Source organism: Gorilla gorilla, chromosome 12, assembly GCF_029281585.2.
Source record: "Gorilla gorilla gorilla isolate KB3781 chromosome 12, NHGRI_mGorGor1-v2.1_pri, whole genome shotgun sequence".
In the NCBI taxonomy this organism is placed as follows: Eukaryota; Metazoa; Chordata; class Mammalia; order Primates; family Hominidae; genus Gorilla; species Gorilla gorilla.
The window spans coordinates 115,577,260-115,603,975 of record NC_073236.2 but is presented as its reverse complement, the minus strand read 5'-3'; the positions used below and the strand labels follow the sequence as shown (position 1 = coordinate 115,603,975).

The 26,716-nt window shown below is 39.4% G+C and overlaps 1 protein-coding gene and 2 pseudogenes across 17 annotated transcripts in view; 2 read left to right on the top strand and 1 right to left on the bottom strand.

The window, feature by feature from the left end:
• The window catches only part of ITSN2 (intersectin 2), a 157,014-nt gene that overhangs the window by 118,959 nt on the left and 11,339 nt on the right, over positions 1 to 26,716 (bottom strand). For 15 of the 17 annotated variants that reach the window (XM_055377547.2, XM_055377543.2, XM_055377549.2 and 12 more), the window contains one exon: positions 5,324 to 5,387. In XM_055377547.2, coding sequence (XP_055233522.1) covers positions 5,324 to 5,354 — 31 coding nt within the window. In that variant the 5' untranslated portion in view covers positions 5,355 to 5,387. Of the gene's footprint in view, positions 1 to 5,323; positions 5,388 to 15,741; positions 15,829 to 26,716 lie in introns of those variants that run through there. The other 2 variants (XM_055377542.2, XM_063696022.1) reach the window with 1 other exon arrangement.
• LOC109025767 (non-histone chromosomal protein HMG-17-like) lies at positions 7,704 to 7,975 on the top strand (annotated as a pseudogene).
• On the top strand, positions 11,850 to 12,169 carry LOC109025766 (large ribosomal subunit protein eL42-like; annotated as a pseudogene).

Genomic DNA, 26,716 nt, shown 5'->3' with positions numbered 1-26,716 from the left:
CTAAAATTTCCACTCTCTTAAAGGACACTCTTAAGAAAAGGAAAAGACAAACTACAGGCTGAGAGAAAACATTTGCAAAACATATTCAATAAATATAGGTCAGCATATATACAGAACTATTCAACTCAAAAATTAGAAAATAATCCCCCCCTCAAAAAAAAGGAAAAAAAGATTTGAACAGACACATCAAAGATATACAGACGGCAAATAAGCACATGACAAGAGGCTCAATATCACTATCATCAGGGAAATGTAAATTAAAACCACAAAAAGGTATCACTACATGTCTATTAGCATGTCTGAAAATTTAAAAAAAAAAAAACACGGAGTGCTGATAAAGATGCCAAACAACCGCCAACTCATATATGCTGGTGGGAAAGCAAATGTGACAGTCACTTTGGAAAACAGTTTGGCAATTTCTTATGAAGTTAAATATATATTTCCACATGACCCAACAATAGACTCTTGAGTATTAACAAAAGACTCTTGGGTAAATACCCAAGAGAAACGAAGACCTATTTCCACATAAAAACCTGTTCTCTGATGGTTATAGCAGATTTAGTCATAATCACTAAAACCTGGAAATAACCCAAATGTTCTGCACCTGAACGGCTGAATGGATAAATAAATTGTGGTACACATTTATACAATGGACTACTATTCAGCAGTAAACAGGAGAAATGCATGCAACATTATGACTGAATCACAAAGATATTTTGCTAAGTCACAGAAGCCAGACACCAAAGGCTACATATTGTGTATTCCATTTATATGACATTCTGGAAAAGGCAGAACTGTAAGGACAGAAATCTGATTAGTGGTTGCCAATAATACGTGGCTAAAGGTGGAGGTATAAGGGTACAGAGAACTTTTTAGGTGATGCAAACGTTTTATATCCTAATTTATATGACCATATATAGTTTTAGAAACTCATCAAACTGTATACTTTAAAAGGGTGAATTATACCCCCAATAAACCCAACTTTAAAATAAACTAAAACAAAAATATAAAGCATCTAATACATGCCTGCCATATTAGGAGTCCTCAATAAATTAGTTTCCTTATTCAACCCCATCCCAGGGAACAATATAATTAAAAAGAAGTCAGAGCATTCAAATCTTTCTCAGGGAATAGCCTGAAACTAAGGCTCTTTAGTTAGAAACCTTAAGACTATTTTAAGTCTGAAGAGTTTGGTTAGGAAGGCTTAAAAGCTGCTCGGCCAGGCACGGGGGCTCACGCCTGTAATCCCAGCACTTTGGGAGGGCAAGGCGGGTGGATCACGAGGTCAGGAGATCGAGACCATCCTGGCTAATGTGGTGAAACCCCATCTCTACTAAAAATACAAAAAATTAGCTAGGCGTGGTGGTGGGCGCCTGTAGTCCCAGCTACTCGGGAGGCTGAGGCAGGAGAACGGCGTGAACCCAGGAGGCGGAGCTTGCAGTGAGCAGAGATCACGCCACTGCACTCCAGCCTGGGAGACAGAGCAAGACTCCGTCTCAAAAAAATAAAATAAAATAAAATAAAATTAAATTTAAAAAAAAAAAAAGCTGCTCTAACATACATGGGTATATATACCCCCGGGCAGTGATGGACTCTACTGCTATCCTAAGACAAAAGAGAGTTCTGCTGCATCAAGATTGATGCACCAATGCTCATCACAGTATGATGCTTTCTTATATATATTACTATCTCCTGACATTTTCTTGGCTATGTGTTTTCACAGGGGCTAAACTCAACCCATCTGTTTATGTTTACTGCTTAGTTCCTCATGTCTCCAATCAGTAATCTTGACACCTTCATATTCATTCATTCGGTAAACGTTTATGGGGTACAAAGATGAATAAAATGAACCACTTGCCTGGGCACAGCCCAGCACTTCAGAAGGCTAGGGCAGGAGGATCACTTGAGCCCAGGAGTTGAGACCAGCCTGGCCAACATAGTGAGACCCCCATCTCTAAAAAAAAAATTCTTTTAAGTAGCTGGTCTTGGTGGCACATGTCTGTAGTCCCAGTTACTCTGAAGGCTGAGGCAGAAGGAATTGCTTGAGCCTGGAGGTTGAGATTGCAGTGAGCAATGTTCATGCCACTGTACTCCAGGCTGGGTTGACAGAGTAAGATCCCGTCTCAAAAAAAAAAAAAAAAAAAAAAAAAAAGAACACCTTAAAAGAACTCACAGACTCTAATATTTTAAAGAGACTCTACCAGCCAAGAAAATCACACACAACAATCACAGTTACATATTATCATGATTAATGTAACCAAGAGAATAAAAATGTTCTAAGGCATTTTAACAAGGAATAATTTTTAAGTAGTGTTCAAATAACCTTTTAAAAAATTAATCATATTAAAACATAAAGTATTAATGCACCAAGAATTTTCTAGGAACAAAAAGATAACACTGGTCAGGTGTGATGGCTCATGCCTGTAATCCAAGCACTCTGGGAGGCTAAGGTGGGACGACTTCTTGAGCCCAAAAGTTCAAGACCAGCTTGGACAAGATAGTGAGACCCTCATCTCTACAAAAAATCTAAACATTAGCTGGGTGTGGTGGCTCACGCCTGTGGTCCCAGCTACTCAGGAAGCAGAGGCAGGAGGATTGCTTGAATCTAGCAAGTCGAGGCTGCAGTGAGCTATGTTCATACCACTACACTCCAACCTGGGCAACAGAGTGGAGACCCTGTCTCAAAAAACAAAACACTGAAATAAGAAAACTGGGCAATACGTGTAATTCAAATCCAATTTTAAAATAGTTAATTCAATCCTGGCTTTCTTATTTAAATATATCAACTAACAGAACCCTTTGAAAAGGCAAAAGTTTGTTACTTTGAACTTCAAGTAAAAATCTCCCAATCTTAGTCTATATTTATCTGTAAGCCTTACCGAAGAGGCAGAAAAATCTAAGTTTAGGGGTTGATGTCTAATATTTCCCTAAAAAGCTAACAAACTTTTACGATATGTAATAATCGTGTTAGAAATACATTAAAATTCTATCCGCTTCCCCTAACTCATCACTGATATTGAAAATATGGGATTTTCATAAACATTTCTGTTGCTTATTCTCATCTCACTTGCTGGCTCTTTCAAACAAGTTCTTATAAGTCAGTGAAGAAAAAAAATTTCACATTTACAGAACATCTACTATAGGCTAGATCTCATTCAGTAAGTAGTCTCATCTCGGTTTTTACACACACACATATATACATACACACACACACATACACACACACACACATTCACACACAGGCATACTTACGGACAAGTCCCAATAGCAATGGGCATCAAAACAATTTAATAATCTATGTCAGGATTACTAGAGGAGCAAAGTTTTGTACTATACATGAATGCTGCTCTCAGTAACATCTTAAACCCTGAACTGAACTTAAATTAGATATGTCTAAGTTATCGTCAATCTTCTAAGTAGGAAGGTACCACAGTCTACATATGCAATTAATTCTTCAGAAGTTTAAAAAAAATTACTATCTGTATGCCTATATAGCACTTCTAAATGCATTTTCCAACATTTTAGATGATTATTCACATAATCATTCTTTTGTTATTGAATAGTCCATTTGTTCTCAATGTTATATTTTATATATAATGCAATGAACTGCAAAGTAGATATATAAATGTTTATGGAATGGAAGAAGCAGAATAAAGAAGGACCGGGACTGTACTGCTTTATGTTCATTTTGCTTATAAACCTGATTAACATGTTGGCTGAAGTTTACAATTCAACTGTTTAATGCAAATTCCTTTGTATGGGGCATAAAAATCCTCAAACTTGAGTACAGCATGTTACTACTACAATCACTGCCCTAATTTTAAACTTACATGTATCACTCATTATGGAAAAATTATTTAATTATTAAAAATTGTCTGTGGCATCAATGTTTATAATCCCACACCATTTTCCCAATAGGAGCAATACTCACATTAATCCTTAAATAATAGGTTCTGAAAAGGTAAAACACGAAACAACAAAATCTTTACTTCAAGTCTATCCTTAAATGACACAGGACCTCACCACACAGAATTTGATTTTACTTTTTATACAAATAATTCACTTCTCCAAGATTTTCCTAAATCCTGAGGCATAGAACTTTAGATATACAACATGTATTTTCGTTATTAACAATGTAATGATTTGGTCCTATGTCTGAAAACAAGTTTAAAAAACAACTGATTAACACTAGACGGTAATATCAAAACAGAATTGCTTTGTGAAGATGGTAGAATGGTGATTCTTCCCTCCTTTTTTTAAATGTTCTTTAATATTACTGTTTTCAATTTAAATAATAAAGAATTATTGAGTTTATTCTCTATTTCCTGATATTTATCTACAATTAGCTAATACAATTTAACATAAAATTAAGAATTCAGTATCTAGATTTCTTTAGCGATTTAAAAATATAATGCATGTTTTTCAATTAATTATAAATGACAAACACAGTAACTTAATACCTACTAAGGGTAGTTAATTAGTATTTGGGAAAAGAATTAAAGCTACAATCAGAACAAAACTTTAAAAACTTTTCATTATTCAAATTACCTAAGCATTTTCTTTTTCTTTTCTTTTTTTTTTTTTTTTTTAAATGGAGTCTCACTCTTTCCCAGGCTGGAGTGTAGTGGCCCTATCTCGGTTCACTGCAACGGCCACCTCCCGGGTAGTTCAAGTGATTCTCCTGCCTCAACCTCCCAAGCAGCTGGGATTACAGGTGCCCATGACCACACTCGGCTAGTTTTTGTATTTTTAGTAGAGATTGGCTTTCACTATGTTGACCAGGCTGGTCTCGAACTCCTGACCTCAAGTGATCTCCCTCCTCAGCCTCACAAAGTGCTGTAATTACAGGCATGAGCCACCACACCCGGCCAACACTTTCTTTTAAAATGTTTCATATTAAACAATTATGTATGCAGGCATACATAATCTTATCTAAAGGGAAAACATAATCTTACATAAATATTACTAAATTAATCTTTATTGGCTTCATCGGTTTACAATCATGTTATGTTATCAAAATACCTTTAATATTCACCTTATAGCACTCTGCTATTTGTCATCCAGTTTTATGCATCAAACACAATATACCTTTTGGTTATTCCTAACTGCTCAATGGCAGACACATGTTCCAGAATATAGTCATGGGATTTACAACATAATATTCTTACAGAAGACATATGCAGTGTTCCAAAATATTTTCCAAGAATACTTCAAGTCTTGTATTTATAAGCTTAAGGAAAATTATCTACATGAATATTTTAAACCTCTACCAAAAAAAAAAAAATCCATAACCTCATCTTGCCACAAGCACAAAGCTGCTTACCATTCATAGCTGTGGGAAACTGAGCCATCATGGTCCTGAGTTTTCCTTGCTAGCTCTCAGCCATCTGCAACATAAAAATATTGTGCCGTTGATAATACAACAAGGGCAAATCACAGTTTAGTGCACCCGCTAAGCAGTAGGAATGTCTGTCCCCTTCAGCTCACACTTCCAACAGAAAACAATGCAGAGCTTCTGCTGCTGCTGAACAGGCAGAATTTACATTTGAGGAAGGGTAAGAGATTTTGTTGGGTAATCGTGCTGCCTTAATACAGAAAAACAGTCACATATTTAATAGTAAATACTGAATAAAGAAACCCTTGGCATGAACCAACATTCTTGTAGAAATTAATTTGGAAGAGAAGAAAATAAATCAACTGTATAAATTAAGTATATAAGAATAACATGGAAATCCATACTTTTTTTTTTTTTTAAATAGAGTCTCACTCTGTCACCCAGGCTGGAGTGCAGTGGTGCAATCTCAGCTCACTGCAACCTCTGCCTCCTGGGTTCAAGCAATTCTCATACCTTGGCCACCTGAGTAGCTGGGACTACAGGAATGCTCCACCACACCTGGCTAATTTTTGTGTTTTTAGTAGGGATAGGGTTTTGCCATGTTGACCAGAATGGTCTCAAATTCCTGGCCTCAAGTGACCTGCCCACGTCAGCCTCCCAAAGTGCTGAGATTACAGGCATGAGCCACTGCACCCAGCCCATAGTATCATTTTTTAAAAACTCCCAAACAAGAAAAATATTCAAAATAAATGTAGCGCAGCTGTTTAAATGAGCTCAAGGGGTTTATAAAATAGTCTAAAAGTAATTATTAAAACACACACAAAATTATTAAAATACATATATAACATAACTAAATGTGCTGGGCAAGCACTCTAAGAGAAGGGACTTTGGAAATTCACAGCTCTGGGTTCAAACCCAGCTCTGCTATTCTCCCAGCTGTGACCATGGAAAAGTTATTTAACCTTTTTTGAGACTCAGATTACTCATCTATAAAAAATACTTTGCAGAAGCATTTTTTAAAGTGTTAAACATAATCCAGTAAACCGCCTGCCACATAGGGTGTTCAACAAATGGCTGCTATTTTGCAAACAACCAGAAAAGGAGAGTGCAGTATCATTTTGAACCCTGAATTCATTATTAGTGCAGTATCATTTTGAACCCTGAATTCATTATTCAGCTGTCAATAAATTCAAAAATTGTTCCATGAATCTTTTTGTGGGTCTGTTTTTTTTTGTTTTGTTTTGTTTTCTTGAGACGGAGTCTCGCTCTGTCGCCCAGGCTGGAGTGCAGTGGCGCAATCTTGGCTCACTGCAACCTCACCTCCCAGGTTCAAGCAATTCTCCAGCCTCAGCCTCCTGAGTAGCTGGGTCTACAGGCGCACATCACCATGCCCGGCTAATTTTTGTTTGTTTGTTTGTTTTAGTAGAGACGAGGTTTTACCATGTTGGCCAGGCTAGTCTTGAACTCCTGAGCTCAAGTGATTTGCTTCCCTCAGCCACCCAAAGTGCTGGGATTACAGGCCACTGTGTCCGGCCTGTTCCATGAATTTTGAGAGTAGGACCAGTTAGGAAGTGAAGGCCTAGCAAATTTATAGCAATGCACTTAGTAATTAAAACCATGGATCATAATATTGCAGGAAAACACTACTATATTAAAAGATCATGCCATATCTCATCTATTTACCCAAATCATTTTTAAATATTAATATTTTTAGAAGCCTAAGAAAAATATTTGCACAGCCATTTTAAACAAAGAAGGCATTAAGTAGTACATACATCGTGGTCAATGTTTCTCACCATTTTATAGCTAGCTTAAAAAATGAACACAGAAGGAAGTCCCATCAATCAAGTTATGACTGCAACTTCCTCAAATACAGAAATACTGCAAACAAATATAACATTTTTACTTCTTCAATTTTAAATCATAAGTAATGTTAACCCAAAATAAGCTACATGGCTGAAAACAAACTACTTAACAGATATGCAGTAGCAAGGGCCCTTATTCATTAGTTTTCTGTGGCTGAGACCATTTTAAAACATGAGAGAAAACCCACTATTGCAAATAATGCATTTTCTAACTCTGCATAATAGCATGTGAATTATAAAGATGGCTCCAACAACAGAAAAACCAAAGAGGAATGGGATCCCATGGACACAAGGCCTTAATCAGTTGGGATCTAGGTCTAAAACTTACAAATCATCTGTCTAGAACCATTTGTTCGTCATCACGTATTCTGTGAATACAAAAGAATGCCAAATAGAGAGCAACGTGAAGAAGAAGAGGCGAGAACGAACCCCGGACTGACCAAAGCCTGCACGCCACTGCATCCTGTGCCAAGTGCTTACCTCCTGCCACCATCGCCACCACCATGCCCAAGAGAAAGGGTGAAGGGGATGCTAAAGGAGATAAAGCCAAGGTGAAGAACGAACCACAGAGAAGACCCATGAGGTTGTCTGCTAAACCTGCTCCTCCAACGCCAGAGCCCAAGCCTGAAAAGGCCCCTGCAAAAAGGGAGAGAAGGTACCCAAAGGGAAAAAGGGAAAAGCTTATGCTGGCAAGGAGGGGAATAACCTTGCAGAAAATGGAGATGCTAAAACAGACGGGGCACAGAAAGCTGAAAGTGCTGGAGATGCCAAGTGAAGTGTGTGTATTTTTTATAACTGTGTACTTCTGGTCACAGTAGTTTGAAATACTATTTTTTATCAAGTTTTATAAAAAACGCAGAATTTCACTTTACTTTTTTTTTTTTTTTAGATGAATTCTCGCTCTATCGCCCAGGCTGGAGTGCAGTGGCGTGATCTTGGCTCACTGCAACCTCCGCCTTGTGGGTTCACGCGATTCTCCTGCCTCAGCCTCCTGAGTAGCTGGGATTACAGGCAGGCGCCACCACACCTGGCTAATTTTTGTATTTTTAGCAGAGATGGCGTTTCACCATGTTGGTCAGGCTTGTCTCGAACTCCTGACCTCAGGTGATCGACCTGCCTCAGCCTCCCAAAGTGCTGAGATTACAGGCATGAGCCACTGCGCCCGGCCACTTTTTTTTTTTTTTTTTTTTTAAGGCAGAGTTTCGCTCTTGTTGCTCAAGCTGGAGTGCAATGGCGCGATCTCGGCTCACTGCAACCTCCGCCTCCCAGGTTCAAGCAATTCTCCTGCCTCAGCTTCCCAAGTAGCTGGGATTACAGTTGCACATCATCACGCCCGGCTAATTTTTCGTATTTTTAGTAGAAATGGGGTTTCACTATGTTAGCCAGGCTGGTCTTGAACTCCTGACCTCAGGTGATCCACCTGCCTCAGCCTCCCAAAGTGCTGGGATTACAGGCATGAGCCACTGCGCCCAGCCTACTTTTTTTTTTTTTTAAGCTATGTTGTTAGCACACAGAACACTTCATTATTGTTTTTGGGGGAAGGGCCATATGTCACTAATAGAATGTCTCCGAAGCTGGACTAATGTGGGGGAAACACCTTTCCCTTCTAGTTTTGAGAGAGTTCCTCTTGGCTCCCAGGAGGAGGGATTCCCTGACTTTAACACACATGGCCACCTTGGCACAAAAGCCTTGTGGTATGGAAAACAAATTTGTTTTTATGTCCTCTTCTCCCTTTCCGTCTTTCAGCAGAGACCTAACTCCCTTAAACCCAGACATCTGTTGAGACCTGACCCCCCAATCATTAGCTACCAGTATGTCAGGCAATCTGGACTTTCCAGTGATGCCACTGAGACGGCACCTGTCAAAAGAGCAGTGGTTCTTCAGATAAATTCTGCCATTTTCATTTCACTTCCTGAAAGTCAGGGTTGGCTGGGAAAAGTTGTTAAACAATATGCTAAATGTGAAATGTCAACCCTCACTCTAAACTTTCCCTGTTCACAGCATCAGATGAAGACTTCATTGGGTTTTAGAGTGGCTTTCTGATTTTTGGTCTACTGAAGAAGGGAGTTTGAAAGTTGTTGTGGCCAGGCGCAGTGGTTCATGCCTGTAATCCCAGCACTTTGGGGAGGCCAAGGCGGGCAGATCACCTGAAGTCAGGAGTTCAAGACCAGCCTGACCAACATGGTGAAACCCCATCTCTACTAAAAATACAAAATTAGCCAGGCGTGGGGCACACGCCTGTAATCCCAGCTACTTGGGTGGCTGCGGCAGGAGAATCGCTTGAACCCAGGAGGTGGAGGTTGCAGTGAGCCAAGATCAGGCCATTGCACTCCAGCCTGGGCAACAAGGGCAAAACTCCGTCTCAAAAAAAAAAAAAAAGGAAAATTGTTGTATACTCTTAATGATTGTCTGCCCATGTCCTGCCTGAAATACCATGATTGTTTACGGAAAGTATCTTTAATAAAGCTGGATACAGTTTGGCTTGGGAAAAAAAAAAAGAATGCCAAATAGTAGATGCTCAGTAATCACAGGCATAATTCTGAAATAAAACCTGAGAATGAACTAAATATTAATAATATTACTGGCAATAAGGGCAAATCCCTTGGGTAAAGCTGAAGGTACTAGTATTACAGAATCTTTATCATCTGGTATGTGGAATTTAGCCACCCATGCACATAGGTAGCATATTATATGTAACATTTATGTTGTATGTAACATCTGATTAACTGTGGTAACATCTAAATATGGGAGTATATTTTGTTGGAACCAATAAGCTTTTAAAACATATCATTTCATATCTATTACATTTCTATTCTCTCTGCCCCACTGTGGAATAATTACCTAATGCTTAACAATTCTACTAGTCTATTTGCAGAGTAGTACTTAAAGAACAATTATAATTGAAATTTTGAAAATGCAACAGATACCAAAAACTTTGTTTTACATTTTTCAAAAAGCAATTAATAAATTAACATTTACTGTTTACCATTAATTCAATACACTTCTGTTGATCACAGTAGATGTACTGTGTCATGCTGAATATTCATTGAGAATCCAATATGTTTCAGGTTCTGCAGAAGGAGCTTCAGATACTGACAAGCTTGTAGACTTATCTACCAGGTGCCAGATACTGCTAGGCACCTTTGATAATATGGATACTCCTCTCACAATATCCCCACAAGGCAGATGATACTGTACTCATTTCACAGAAGAAACTGAAGAGGTTAAGTTACTTGCCCAAATTCAGTATGTCATGAAGCCAAAATGCAATCCCAAGCCTGTCTAATTCTTAAGCCCATGAACTTCCCATGGGCTTTATCTGCCTCTTCCTCTCTTAAATGGAGATAATGCGTCACAGGTTCCTGCAAACAGCATGAGAACTTACTGTTAGCACATTTGTCCAGGAGAAGAAAAACAAGCCAGAGATGACTCCCAACACACTGGACAGCATCAATCACATACATAAATTAGGGAGTGCTAATTGTTTCTTATCTCTTGGTATAACTCTCTGAAAGGAAGAAAAGGGTAACCAGCATCTCCCCAGGTACATGACTGGCGCCTGTTTCAGGCAAGTGCAATTGAAGTCAGCATCCAACAAACACCCCTTTCTACTCTTCATAGGGGATGACATGTAGTGACAGGCAATTTTGGCAAATTTGCAGTCATCATGTATTTTGAATACTGTTAGTTATGTATGGTTTTTAGAATGTTCATATGATTTTCCTGCTCATTAAAAATTAATGCAGAACTGGCATTGTTCCCTTTGTAGAAACCAAGAAAATATATTGGGTAAATAGTAGGCATAAGGCAAAGAACACTGCTTCAATTTAATATAATTCAGTTGCAATTTGGAGTAATTGCCAAACGTACTTTAGACAATGTAGAAAATATACTCACACTAAGACAGAAAAAAGTAGAAATGCTAGAACAAAAGCAGGAAATCCTGCTTTTACAAAGGGTCAGTAAGACTCAGAAAAAGTCACAGCCATTATAAGTGAAAAGTCGCTTAATTACGGTTTAGGGTTTTTTTTGTTTTGTTTTTTGAGACAGAGTCTCATTCTGTCACTCAGACTGGAGTTCAGTGGCACAATCTCGGCTCACTGCAACCTCCACTTCCTGGGTTCAAGTGATTCTCCTGCCTCAGCCTCTTAAGTAGCGGGGACTACAAGCGCACGCCACCACGCCTGGCTAATTTTTTTTTTTTCTTTTTTTTTGAGATGGAGTCTCCCTCTGTCACCCAGGCTGGAGTGCAATTGTGTGATCTCAGCTCACTGCAACCTCCGCCTCCCAGGTTCAAGCGATTTTCCTGCCTCAGCCTCCCAAGTAGCTGGGATTACAGGTGCCCAGCACCGTGCCCAGCTAATTTTTGTATTATTAGTAGAGAGGAGGTTTCGCCATGTTGGCCAGGCTGGTTTTGAACTCCTGACCTCAGGTGATCCGCCCACCTCGGCTTCCCAAAGTGTTGCGATTACAGGCATCAGCTACTGTGCCCAGCCTGATTTTTGTATTTTTAGTAGAGATGGGGTTTCACCATCTTGGCCAAACCCCAAACCCCTTGGCCCAGCCAAGGTTAAAGTTTTTGTTTGTTAAGAAGCACAGTTACAGAAAGAATTACAATTACTTTCCGTGCCAATAGCGCTCACGCAAACATGGTGAACATTCCTAAAACCCGCAGGACTTTCTGTAAGAAGTGTGGCAAGCACCAACCCTGCAAAGTGACACAGTACAAGAAGGGCAAGAATTCTCTGTATGCCCAGGGAAAGCGGTGTTATACAGGAAGCAGAGTGGTTATGGTGGGCAAACAAAGCTGATTTTCCAGAAAAAGGCTAAAACTACAAAGAAGATTGTGCTAAGGCTTGAATGCGCTGAGCCCAACTGCAGATCTAAGAGAATGCTGGCTATTAAAAGATGCAAGCATTTTGAACTGGGAAGACATAAGAAGAGAAAGGGCCAAGTGACCCAGTTCTAAGTGTCATCTTTTCTTTTATTATAAAGACAATAAAATCTTGAGTTTATGTTAAAAAAATAATAATTACAATTATCATTTAGTCCAAAACCCTCAATTTTCAAGGTGGGAAAACTAAGAAACTTGTAAAAGATCACAAGTTAGTAGCAAAGGTCCCAGAAACTACATCTCTGATGTACATGTCCAGTGCTCTGGTTTTTTAAGACAAAGTATCACCCTGCCACGCAGGCTGGAATGCAGAGACATGATCTCAGCTCACTGCAACCTCTGCCACCTGGGCTTGAGCAATCCGCCCACCTCAGCCTCCTGAGGAGCTAGGACTACAGGCGTGTACCACAACGCTCGGCTAATTTTTAAATTTTTTTGTAGAGGTGCGGCCTCACTACATTTCCCAGGCTGGTCTCCAACTCCTGGGCTCAAGTGAACCTCCCACCTTGGCCTCCCAAAGTGCTGGGATTACAAGCGAAAGCCACTGCACCCAGCCTTCCAGGGCTGTTTGTTTGTTTTTGAGACAGAGTCTCACTCTATCCCCCAGGCTGGAGTGCAGTGCGCCATCTTGGCTCACTGCAACCTCCGCCTCCCTGGTTCAAATGCTTCTCATGCCTTAGCCTCCCGAGTAGCTGGGATTAAGGTGCCTGCCACCATGCCCAGCTAATTTTTGTATTTTTAGTAGGGACGGGGTTTCGCCATGTTGGCCAGGCTGGTCTCAAACTCCTGACCTCAGGTGATCTGCCCGCCTCCCAAAGTGCTGGAATTACAGGCATGAGCAACGACGCCCAGCCCAGTGCTCTGTTCTTAAAAGTTTCCCTTGGCCGGGCATGGTGGCTCAAGCCTGTAATCCCAGCACTTTGGGAGGCCAAGGCAGGTGGATCACGAGGTCAGGAGATCGAGACCATCCTGGCTAACATGGTGAAACCCCATCTCTACTAAAAATACAAAAAAATTAGCCGGGCATGGTGGCAGGCACCTGTAGTCCCAGCTACTTGGGAGGCTGAAGCAGGAGAATGGCATGAACCCAGGAGGCGGAGCTTGCAGTGAGCTGAGATGGAGCCACTGCACTCCAGCCTGGGCCACAGAGCGAGACTGTCTCAAAAAAAAAAAAAAAAAAAAAAAAAAAAAAAGTTTCCCAACTTGCCCACTCTTATCACCTGGGATATTTACTAATTGTACAGTATGAATAGAACCTAAATAAATGTTCTTGGCTTGAGACCCTTCCACACAGCTACTAGTTTTTTCTTAAAGCACTCATTAGTGCCCCTTTCCTGCTTAGAAAATCTTCCACTGATTACAAGTTAAAGTCCAAACTTCTTAGTATGAAATACGGCCCTCTTCAGTATCTCACTATCACATTCTCCAGGTACTTTCCATTTCCACATGTCCTAAGTATACCAATCTTTTTTGAAACAGTAACTTTTGTTCTCTCCTCTACTCCTTCATAAAGAGGTGCTCCCTTTGTCATGGTCATCACACTTTCTTCTCCTTCTTTGATTCCCAATTCAAATGTCATCTTGTCTTTGAAAGACTTCTATCCTCCCAGGTAGTTAGTCACTATCTCCTATGTGTGTCCATACACTTGTTTACACCACAATAACCTCATTTATCACACTATTTTAATTTCATGATTGCCTGTTTCACATGTCCTGGGGAGAGACCATTTTTATTTACATCCATATGCCTGGTTTCTAAACCAGACCTTCCAAAGAAAACACTCGATAAACATTTGCTGAACAAATGAATTGGGTAAATAATATGGTTGAGATACTGAAAAAGATGTGAATAAAGCAAGCAGGGAGAGGCAACGATGAACTGAATATACAGAAAGGAAACCAGCAGGAAGCAGAACAGGCTCCAACCTACTTCCATTAAACCCTGCAGAAATCAGAGTTGTGCAACATGGCTCTCCTGTAACTTGGCTTTTCTTTTTTTTTTTTGAGTATACTTTTAAAGAAAGGTTTATTTCCCACTGACTTCTGAAGGTTTTTTATCAGGAGTGAGGAAGAAGGCTCAGGTTTTTTAATTACTTCATGATTCAATATTTTGAATCATTTTGATTAAATAAATTTGACGAATGGTCTGACATTCAAAAGCACAATCATCAATCATCATGTTCCTGCAGGCGTGTGTGTCTATATGTATGTGTGTGTGTGTGTGTGTGTGTGTGTGTGTATACACAAAATATATACATATATATAAATATAATTTTTTTTTTTAAGACAGAGTCTCGCTCTATCACACAAGCTGGAGTGCAGTGGCATGATCTCGGCTCACTGCAACCTCAGCCTCCTGGGTTCAAGTGATTCTCCTGCCTCAGCCTCCCAAGTAGCTGGGATTACAGGCGCGCACCACCATGCCCAGCTAATTTTTTGTATTTTTAGTAAAGACGGGGTTTCACCATGTTGGCCAGGCTGGTCTTGAACTCCTGACCTTGTGATCTGCCTACCTCAGCCTCCCAGAGTGCTGGGATTACAGACGTGAGCCACCACGCCTGGCTTTTTTTTTTTTTTTTTTCCTAGAGACATGGTCTTGCTACATTACCCAGGCTAGACTCAAACTCCTGATCTCAAGAGATCCTCCTGCTGCCTCAGCCTCTCAAATAGCTAGGACTACAAGTGTGCACCACTATGCCCAGCTTCCTGCAGGTATATTTTATAAAACTTTCTCTAGTGTCTCTGCCACTCCCAGCATGTGCTAGGTACACACAGCCAACTTCCAAACTATACTTGCTGATCAGTTGAGAAAAGTGTTCCTGTCTCATTTAGTTCCCAAGGAGATCAAGGTCAGTTCTCTATGAATGTAAACCAAAAATAAAATTCTAAGGCCCCCCAACCTTCTGAATGGACTTCCTTCTCATCCAGGGCACTGTTAAAATTTAACCTGAGGCTGGTTCAGGCCGTGATGGGAAGTGGGGTTCAGACATACTCATTAAACCTCACTGGCCTTAACATCAACACAGACTTAGTCTGATAAGAAGCATTTACATTTATCCTCTCAGAAGCCTGCCACCCAGAGGCTTCATCTGCATGATAAAACTTTAGTGTTTATAACGTCTTATCAACATAACCCAGTCTTTTCCTTTCTATTGATCCCAGGTCTTTAGATAAACTCAACCTATTGTCAACCAGAAAATTTTTAAATCTACCTATAAACTGGAATCCCACCCTCCCCTTCGAGTTGTCCCACCTTTCTGGATGGAATCAATGTATTTCTTAAATGTATTTGATTGAAGTCTCTTGTCTCCCTAAAATGTATAAAACCAAGCTGCACCCTGACCACCTGGGGCACATGTTCTCAGGACCTCCTGAAGGCTGTGTCATGGGCCATGGTCACTCATATTTGGCTCAGAATAAATAAATCTCTTCATATATTTTAGAGAGTTTGGTTCTTTTCATCAACATGAGAAGAGCTGGAGCAAAATTACCTGCTACTTTATAGTTTCTGCAGTAAGATGAAATTTACAGAATACATATATTCTCCATCTATACATTCATTCATTCTTTCATTCTACCATTCATTTATTCATCAAACATGAATAGTCATTATAATAAAGGGACTTGGCGAGGTGCAGTGGCTCATACCTGTAATCCCAACAACTCAAGAGACTAAGGCAGGAGGATTGATGAGGCCAGAAGTTCAAGACCAGCCCAGGCAACACAGCAAGACCCCATCTCTACAAAAATAATAATAAATAATAAAGGGATTTGGGGAATGCCAAGAGAACCCAGAGAACAGAACGAACACTACTTGAGAGGTAAATCAAAGTAAGGTACATGTAATCAAGGAGGTAATATTTGTGTAAGAATTATCTAACATGAGGTCGGTGGCAAACTGAGTGAACTCCAAGTGTCCTTGGAGTGAATGACATTGTATAGTGTGCAGATAGGCTCTGTTATAAAGAAAGGAAGTTTCTGAGCCTGAGAGAAGGACTAGTTAAAAGAAGGAAAGCACAAGAGCCAGTGTAACACCAAAACCACTCCTACTCGTATTCAAAAACTGTGCGATTTGAGAGTGATGTAATTTCAAAGAAGTCACTTCATCTTAAGAGGTACAAGAGGCCAGGTGTGGTAGCTCACACCTGTAATCCCAGCACTTTAGGAGGCCAAGGCAGGCAGATCATTTGAGTCCTGGGCTACACAAGGAAACCCCATCTCTACAAAAAACGCAAAAATTAGCCGGGTGTGGCGGTGCGTGCCTGTAGTCCCAGCTACTCAGGAAGCTGAGGTGGGAGGGTCACTTGAACTTGGAAGGCGAAGGTTGCAGTGACCTGAGATTGCGCCACTGCACTCCAGCCTGAGCGACAGAGTGAGATGCTGTCTCAAAAAAAAAAAAAAAAAAAAAAAGAGTTAAACCTTTAGAAACCGAGTAGTCTTCAAATTACACTCCTTGGAGTTCTAAAAGTTTCAAGGAGGTACAACAGAGGTGGGGTAGGGAGGAAAGAGGGAAGGTTGGAAGGGATACCAACTTCAGTGAGACTAGCTCTGTTTTTGTGTTTTATATATTGAAGCTTCTCCGTAAGATTTCATCTGATTTTTTCTTAAAGATAAATGACAACACAATGAATTCCATCCTCTTCATTTCAGAAACAACTAAATAGGTCAGGTGTGGTTCATGGCTCACGCCTGCAACCCCAGCACTTTGGGAGGCCACAGTGGGAGGATCACTTGAGCCCAGGAGCTCAAAACTAGCCTGGGCAACACACGGAGACTCTTTCTCTACAAAAAATTAAAAACTTAGTTGGGCATGGTGGCACACACCTGTAGTTCTAGCTACTCAGGAAGTAGCTATTCAGGAGGTGAAAGGATCATTTGAGCCCGGGAGATCAAGGTTACAATGAGCTATGATTACGCCACTGCACTCCAGCTTGGGTAACAAAGTGAGACAGTGTCTCTAAAATAAAATAATGTAAAAAAAAAAACAAGTAGAAGCCAAAGAGACTAAGTAACCAAGATCACACAATTTAAGACAAACAGTAAGGCATGCTATTCATTTTGGACATTGCTGTGCAAGTCACGGAGAGCCAGTATTTAAAACACAGTATAAAGTTGAATGTACTTGGCAGGGCGCAGTGGCTCACGCCTGAAATCCCAACACTTTGGGAGGCCGAGGCGGCAGATTACCTGAGGTCAGGAGTTTGAGACCACCCTGGCCAAGATAGTATAACCCCATCTCTACTAAAAATACAAAAATTAGCCAGGCATGGTGGCACACGCTTGTAGTCCCAGCTACTTGGGAGGCTGAGGCAGGAGAATCACTTGAACCCGGGAAGTGGAGGTTACAGCAAGCTGAGATCACGTCACTGCACTCCAGCCTGGGTGACAGAACGAAACTCCATCTCAAAAAAAAAAAAGTTGAATGTACTTGTTTACCCAGCACCAAGATGAAGAAAGTCAAAATCGTCGCAGTCCCCCAAAGTCCCCTCATGCTCCCTTCCAGCCTCTGTCCCACCAGGGAAAAATGATCTCAACTTCTAATACCATAGATTCGTTCTGTCTGCTAAGGTACTTCATATGAATGGAATTATGTAGCCCGTTGTGTCTCTTTTGTCCAGCATTTGGTCTATAAGTTGTGTCATTATAGATCCTGTGTTCTCAAAAAAGGAAAAAAAAAACACACACACACACATATAGTGTATATTCTAGTTAGAGACCCACATTTGGTAGTTATCAGAGATTGGGAATACTTGTAATGTCAGTGTTATCAGAGATTGGGAATACTTGTAATGTCAGTGAATTACATTATCCAGGGAAAATACATATAAAAAAATATATAAGAAGACTGGTCTTTTAAGAGGAGAGGAAGACAACTCTGACAAGCAGTATAGGAACAAACTGGATTTTGAGTCTTGAGACAAACACACCAATTATGAAGTGACTGGCATAGTCCAGGCGGTAAGAACTTGAACTTGAGCAATGGAGAAGAGGTATTTCAAAGGTAGAATAGACAGGATTTTCTGGTCAGCTAAATGTGGAAGATGAAAGAGGAGCATCACAGATGGGTTTCTATCTTGGGTGACTGTAGAGCAGTAATATTAACCAAGATAGAAGCTCTAAGAAAGTAGGAATCTAGATATTAGATTTGAGGGATGAACAACAAAATGTTCAATTTTGAGCACACCTAATCCGATCCACCTACAAAGACATCTAGATGGAAGTGTCCAAGAGATAGTGAACACGCTATCTAGAAACCCAGATTTCGTAGTCATTAGGGATTGGGAGTAGTTGTAATCATGTGGGTGAATGACATTATCCAGGGAAATCATGTATAAGAAAAAAGAGACAAGAATAGTCAGAAACAGAGGTTCAGAAACAGGAGAAATCGGGATACAGAGTTAAGAGTTTCAAGGAGAAAATGGTATTGTCACAGAAGTCAAGACTCAGCTATTAGTGTTGGCAATCTGGAGTGAGTGTAGTTCTAGCACAGTGATAGCTGTAAAAACCAAATTGGAGTAGATTAGGCAATAAATGTTTAAAATAAGGGGAAGAGCCTGGGTGTGGTGGCTCACACCTATAATCCGAGCACTTTGGGAGGCTGAGGCAGGCAGATGACATGAAGTCAGGAGACCGGTCTCATGGTCAACATGGTGAAACCCTGTCTCTATTAAAAATACAAAAATGCACCGGGCATGGTGGTGAGTGCCTGTGAGGCGGGAGAATAGCTTGAACCTGGGAGATGGAGGTTGCAGGGAGCCAAGATCGCACCACTGCCCTCCAGCCTGGGCGACAGAGCAAGATTTCCTCCAAAAAATACATAGGAAAAAAGGTAAGATTTAAGAAAGGGAGGCAGAGTTATTATAAGGCTTTAGTTTTTAGGTGACAGAACAAAACTATTTTTAGACAAAAAAAAGAAATAAAGATTTAATTTACAAAAAGGAGATGGAAGAGAAGTTATCTAATGGAAGTTAGTGCCAGAAAAAGAAGTAGTAGACAACTCTAGAACACGAAGTTAGAACCTGGGACAGATATTTCTGTCTCTGAGAATGAAGTTCAGGAAGGGGAGTAAGAATGAACAAAGGCATACATAAGTTTAGAAGCAGAAGAAAGAGCAGTTGAGAAGGTACAGATTTTCTTCTACCATTTTTCTTTTCTTTTAGAGATATATAATCTTTTTGAGACAGTCAATGTTGCCAAGGCTGGAGTGCAGTGGCACAATCACGGTGCACTGCAGCCTCGACCTCCCAGGCTCACGTGATTCTCCCACCTCAGCTTTTCAAGTGGCTGGGACCACAGGAGCACGCTGCCAAGCCCGGCTAATTTTTAAAATTTCTTATAGAGGTGCAGTCTCCCCGTGTTGCCCAGGCTGGTCTCAAACTCCTAAGCTCAAGTGATCCTCCCACCTCAGCCTCCCAATGCAAGCTTTCTTTGTCTCTCTTCTTTAGGCTCAGACAACAGTCCGAAGGGCAGGGCTAAGGATGGACTCCTTGATCTCGTAGGCCCTCAAGCGTCTAAGCACAAATTTCTCTCCTCTTCAAGCCATAAAAGAGAAAGACACATGCAAATCAGTTCCCGTGACTCAACCAGACATGTGCATTTCAGCTTGCATTCAAATTAGCTTAGGCCCTACACATCAAAACATTTGTTAAAATGAATGAATGTGAAGGAAAACATTCTAGGCAGAGGTTACACTGCAAAAGCAGAGTAACTAGTGTGGTCTGGAAAAATAGAAGATTACTTATTCACATGAAATAGTGAAGGGCTGGCCTGGCACAGTGGCTCATGCCTGTAATCCTAGCACTTGGGAGGCCAAGGCAAGTGGATCACCTTGAGCTCAGGAGTTCAAGACCAGCCTGGGCAACACAGTGAAACCCCTCTCTACCAAAAATAAAAAAAATTAGCCAGGCGAGGTGGCATGTGCCTGTGGTCCCAAGTACTCAGGAGGCTGAGGAGGGAGGACTGCTTGAGTCTGTAAGATGGAGGTTGCAGTGAGTCAAGATCGTGCCACTGTACTCCAGCCTGAGTAACAGAGTGAGACCCCATCTCAAAAAAAAAAAAAACAAAAAACAGTGAAAGGCTAACAACAATGCAAGGAACCACAACAACAGATACAAAAATAAGTACAATGTTAATGCCTAGCTGATACAAATGTCAATTAGCACAAGATCCTTAAAACAACCTGAAAAATTAAACATTAAAAAATATATATATAATAGAAAGTGAAAGTCCATTACCAAGAAAACAATCATTAGCAGTTTTGAATAGATTGTTCCAGATATTTCCTATTTATACACTAGCAAATACCACTTTTACACAAATGAAGTCATACTTCATTGTTCTGCTTTTCTCATGTTACCAATTTTTCACAGTGAATAAATAATCTTCTATTTTTCCAGACCACACTAGTTACTCTGCTTTTGCTTGTACTGTAACCACTGCCTAGAATGTTTCCCTTCATGTTCATTCATTTTAACAAATGTTACAATTAATGCTACAATAAACATTCTTCATACATGTGTGTAAATATAGGTCTGTGGACAGATATGTGCTTCCAAAGATAAATTCTAGAAGTGGAAATAGCAGGTTAGAGAGTATGAACATTCTAATTTTAATAGATAATACCAAACAGCCTAAATTGGACTTTACCTATAAAGTCTCTCAATACAGGCTGATAGCATAATACCAATAAGATGGGGTTTAGAGACACAACCCTCTAACTCTGACTTAATTCAAAAGACATTTTAGAGTACCTATACCAGTAATATACTCCATTTCCTCTAAGCAATTTTCCACAAACATTATTTCCCTTAACTAAGCTTTCCTCTCCAAATAAATGTAATTTATAAGCACATGCTCCACAAAAATCTCAAACATGAAAAACTTACTAAGCAGACTCCACAGACAGGGGAGGAGGGGTGAACCTGAAGACCCAGTCCTGATTACCACAGTTAACAGTTTGGTATTTGTTTTTCCAGATTTATTTTATGCATATATAAACAAACATGTTATTTTTCAAACCCAAATAAAATTATGCTAGCCAATTAATATTCTATTATTTTCATTACACATATTACAGATATCCTTCCATAGCAATATATAATACATCAATCATATCCTTTTAAATGGGTGTACAGCATTTTATTATATGGATGTACCAGAAATTAAGCTATCTTCCACTGGTGGACATTAAGACAGTTTCCAGTTTTTTGCTTAACAAACCATACTACTTTGAACATCCTCATATATACACTGAGTATTTAGGTAGGACAATACTTCTAGAAGTAGAATTAATGGGTATCAAGTTGCTTTCCAAAATTTATTAATAGTACCATTTTATATTCCCACTGGTATGTAAACATACTTGTTTCTGTATAATCTTGCCAATATTTGGTATGAACAATTATTTTATGTATTGCCAACCTGAGAGGCAAATTTTTTCTAAATTTTCATTTCTCTGATCATTAGGGAACTCCGCATTTTTCATATATCTATCATGTATATTTCTCCTATGAATTACCTATTCATTTATTTTGCCCATTTTCTATAGCATGCTGTTCAACGGAAATGCAACACAAACTACATAATGTAATTTTAAATGTTCTAGTAGCCACATTTTAAAAAGTAAAATTAGGCCAGGTTCAGTGGCTCATGCCTGTAATCCCAGCACTTTGGGACGCTGAGGCAGGTGGATCACCTGAGGTCAGGAGTTCGAGACCAGCCTGTCCAACATGGTAAAACTCCATCTCTACTAAAAATATAAAAATTAGCTGGGCATGGTGGCGGGCACCTGTAATCTCAGCTACGCAGGAAGCTAAGGCAGGACAATCGCTTGAATCTGAGAGGCAGAGGTTGCAGTGAGCCCAGATTACGCCAGTGCATTCCAGCCTGGATAATAGAGTGAGACTACATTTCAAAAAAATAAATAAAAAGTAAAAATAAACAGGTAAAATCTGTATTAATATATTTTAATTAGTTCATATCTAAATATTATCATCTCAACATATGATCAGTATAAAAATTCTTAAGACATTTTACATTTTTGTACTAAGTCTTCGAACTCCAGCTTTTACACTTATTATACACTTAGAGTACTTCTCAATATAGAACTAGCCACATTTCAAGTGCTGATTAACCACATGTTAAAGGCTACTGTATGGGATAGTGTGGTTCTATAGGATCTTTATATGTGAGAGCTCAGATTTCCCCCATTTCAGCCTTTTTTCCCCTGTATTTTTATTTTTACTGTACAAATAATTTAAAAGCAAAGGCTTCAAATAATGTACAATTATGAAGAGCAAAACATGACAGTCATTCTTTATTACCTCACTCACAGTACCATCTCCAAGATAACCATATCAGCCACTGAAGTACATTCTCACAGCCTATTTTTACATATTATATAAACGTATATATACCCATATGTATTTTACATTGTCTAAACCTTCTTCTAAGATAATACCCATCAGAAATACCACATTCAATTCTACATAATATTCAACAGGATGGATAGATCAAAATTTATTTTTTAATAGACACATAATACATTAATATTCTCATTGTAAAAACTTAAAACATACAAATAAAGCCAATTCTTTTGACCATCCTTCCCCATCAGTCTCTTAAAATACCCAGTGTTGTTAACAACATGACCTGTATCCATGGATCTTTTTCTATGCATTACAATAATAGATATTATATTAATAGTAAGCTTTTACCTGTAACATATGCTATAAATGCTTTTAATCTAGCTTGTTTGTCTTTTAATTTTAGGGCATCTTTCATTATACCAATTTAAATTTGTTGGTCTTTCTTTTATGACTAGTGAGTGTCTTGTCATACAAAGAAAGGCCTGTCTCATACCAGGTCTTACACCAGAAAATTGTCCTATATTTTATTCTAGTACCTCTATGATTTAAGGGTTTTATGTATATATTTGATCTACGTGGATTTTATTTTGGAGTGAAGAAATGGATATGAGTCCAAATTGTTTGCGCTACCCTTCTACCACCACCACTTGTGATGTCTAGCAGTGTCTACCCTTCTTATCTCTATGACCTCTAAGACTGTATCCCAGCCCATAGAGATGGAAAGGCAGAAGGCTACGTAGAGTATAGCACAGAAAGGAGGGTAGGGGATTAACTGTAGAGAGGAAAAACTTGGCAAACACTACTTTAGCCAGTTGGTCAAGGTCAACATCAACAGTCATAAAGCATGCAGACAGCATGTGCTCTTGATAAGATGAAAGTATCATTTTGCCTTTGTCATCTTCCTCCTAAAAATTCACTAACTTAGTCCAAGCATGACAAATCATCAAATTCCAATATACCTACAATATATTTATATATCTCCTACAATATCTGTCCAGTAACCTCTCAAAACTGTCAAAGTCATCAAAAACAAGGAAAGTCTAAGGAACTGTCATAACTAAGAGGAGCCTAAGGAGTCATGACAGCTAAATGTAATGTGGTGACCTGGAACAGAACAAGGATATTAAATAAAAACTAAGGAAACTGAAATAATGCATAGACTTCAGTTAATAATAATACAATCAGTATTGTTCATTATTCCTAACATATGTACCATACTGATATAAGATATTAATAATAGTGGAAACTATGTGTGGGGTACATGAAGGGATATATGGGAACTCTGTTCTATTCGCTCCATTTTTCTGTAAATTTAAAACTGTTTAAAAAATAAGCCTATCAATTTCATAAAAAGCAAATACCTCAGAAGTAGAAGAGTATAGGTAAATATGTGCCTCTAATTTTGACCACATTCATTAAAAACAAAATACCCACTTGATCCACATGGAAATTTATCTTTTTTTTTTTTTTTTGAGATGGAGTCTCGCTCTGTCACCTAGGCTGGAGTGCAGTGGCACGATCTCGGCTCACTGCAACCTCCACCTCCCGGTTTCAAGTGATTCTCCTACCTCAGCCTCCCGAGTAGCTGCTACTACGGGCACCCGCCACCACACCCAGCTAATTTTTTTTGTACTAGTAGAGACAGGGTTTCACCATATTGGCCAGGCTGGTCTTGAACTCCTGACCTTGTGATCTGCCGACCTCAGCCTCCCAAAGTGCTAGGATTACAGGCGTGAGCCACCGCAACCAGCAGAAATTTATCTTAAGAAAAAATCTAAAGAACAAAAATAGATTGCAAGGATGCATAGTACAGTTTTACCAATATTAGAAAAAATACAAATAAGCTAATTTATCCAAAAATAAAGAAGCAAAAAATTAAAGTTACATTCACTCAGAATATTATTTACCTATTACAAATGACAATTTCAAGGCTATAGGAGATAGGATATGTTTATTATATAACGTAATTTTTAAAAAAAATACAAATTATAGGCCAGGCACTGGGGCTCACGCCCGTAATCCCAGCCCTTTGGGAGGCTGAAGCAGGTGGATCACCTGAGGTCGGGAGTTCGAGACCAGCCTGACCAACATGGAGAAACCCCGTCCCTGCTAAAAATACAAAATTAGCCATGCGTGGTGGCACATGCCTGTAATCCCGGCTACTCGGTAGGCTGCAGCAGGAAAATCGCTTGAACCCAGAAGGCGTAGATTGCAGTGAGCTGAGATCGCGCCATTGCACTCCACCCTGGGCAATAAGAGCGAAATGTCATCTCAAAAAAAAAATTGTAGAATATGAATGTAAATTTGGGTTTTCTTTTTTTTTTAATCTTACATGAACCACATATACCAAAATGTTAAACAATTAAAAACAGATAAGGCTAAACACAGTGGCTAATGTTTGTAATCCTAGCGCTTTTGGGAGGCCAACGCGGGAGAATCATTCGAGGCTGGGAGTTCAAGACCAGCCCAGGAACATAGTGAGACCCCATCTCTACCAATAATTTTAAAATTAGCTGGGTGTGATGGGTGGTGTGCATCTATAGTCCTAGCTACTCAGGAGACTGAGGTGGGAGGATCACTTGAACCCAAGAGTTCGAGATTACAGTGAGCTATGAACATGAGACTGAACTCCAGCTGGACAACAGTGAGACCCTATATCTATAAAAATAAATAAAAATTAAAAGTGAAAAACAAATACTAAGATCTCAGTAAAGATTTTACTCTTCAGTAAAGAGAAGGCTATGGTAAACTTACAACTAGTTTTTCAAATACTATGCTTTTTTTTTTTTTTTTTTTTTTTTGCCCAAGCTGGAGTGCAGTGGCGCGATATCAGCTCACTGCAACCTCCACCTTCTGGGTTCAAGCGATTCTCCTGCCTCAGCCTCCCAAGTAGCTGGGATTACAGGTGCCTGCCACCATGCCCAACTAATTTTTTGTACTTTTTGTAGAGACATTTTAGTAGAGACAAAGTTTCACCATGTTGGCCAGGCTGGTCTCGAACTCCTGACCTCAAGTGATCCACCCACCTCAGCTTCCCAAAGTGCTAGGATTATAGGCATGAGCCACAGCACCCGGCAGCCCTTGTCTATTTTTCAGTCTATTATAAACAATAACAAATAACAAGTCTCTTTTACTAAAAGCATTTAACTGAAATTACCATTTCATCTCAAATCCAGTCATGCTACATCCAGTGCTAAAAACTACAGAGGAAAAGTACACTACAACAAACACACCCTATTGCAGGGGCAGACAGAGCCTGGCATCTAAGCTGATGCCACACCCCATAAGGGCCTGCATGGGAATAACTTTTATCTGTGATTGGTAGTTTCAGATCTCAACCAAAAGGCTAACAGAATAAAAGAGTAAAGAAATTCAAAGTAGCAGCTAACCGGCAGAAAAGCATTCGTCCATTTTCCTATGCTATCAAGCCAATTTGAAGTTTTTTTTAAAATTACCAATATACTTCAATTACTACAAATAAAGCATACTATCGCTGCAAAAAAAAATAGCACTTTTGAATATAATATCAAAAGAATCATCCAAGAAAGCAAACATAAAATAATAATAAATGTGGGCCAGTTGCAGTGGCTCACCCCTGTAATCCCAGCACTGTTGGAGGCCAAGGCAGGATGACAGCTTGAGCTCAGGAGTTTGAGACCAGTCGAGCAACATAGTGAGATTCTGTCTCTACAACAACAATAATCATCATCATCATCATCATCATCATCATCGTCATCATTATCATCATCATCAATATGCAATGATAATTTTTTTAAAGCAAACTCCAAAATCTAACAGGGAAAACAATTACCAGGAAAAAATAAAATAGAGATATTGTAACATGGAATTTGTTACACTAAAACCAATAGCATACCCAGAAAACATCCTTCACTCACAACACCACCTAACCAAAGCAAGGTCTCACTTCCCCCAAATATTTCAAACCACAAATTTACAAATTCTTTTCATCAACCTGAATTCTTTAATTTGAGTGGTCATAGACTTTTTTATTTTAATCTGATAAAACCTATGGTTGTTCTCCCTGGAAAAACACAAATGTACAAAATCTGGCACATAATTCTGAAGGTTTCACACCTCCAAAGCCAACTGTAGACTTTCAGACAATTCATGTGTTCCATAGCTTAAATGTTTAATGATAACATACACAAACCCTCATTCTTAAAAAAAGATAATGAAGTGGGAAAGACCCTTCCAATTATGTAATCCATTCATTCCCAAACTATTTTTTAAAAGGA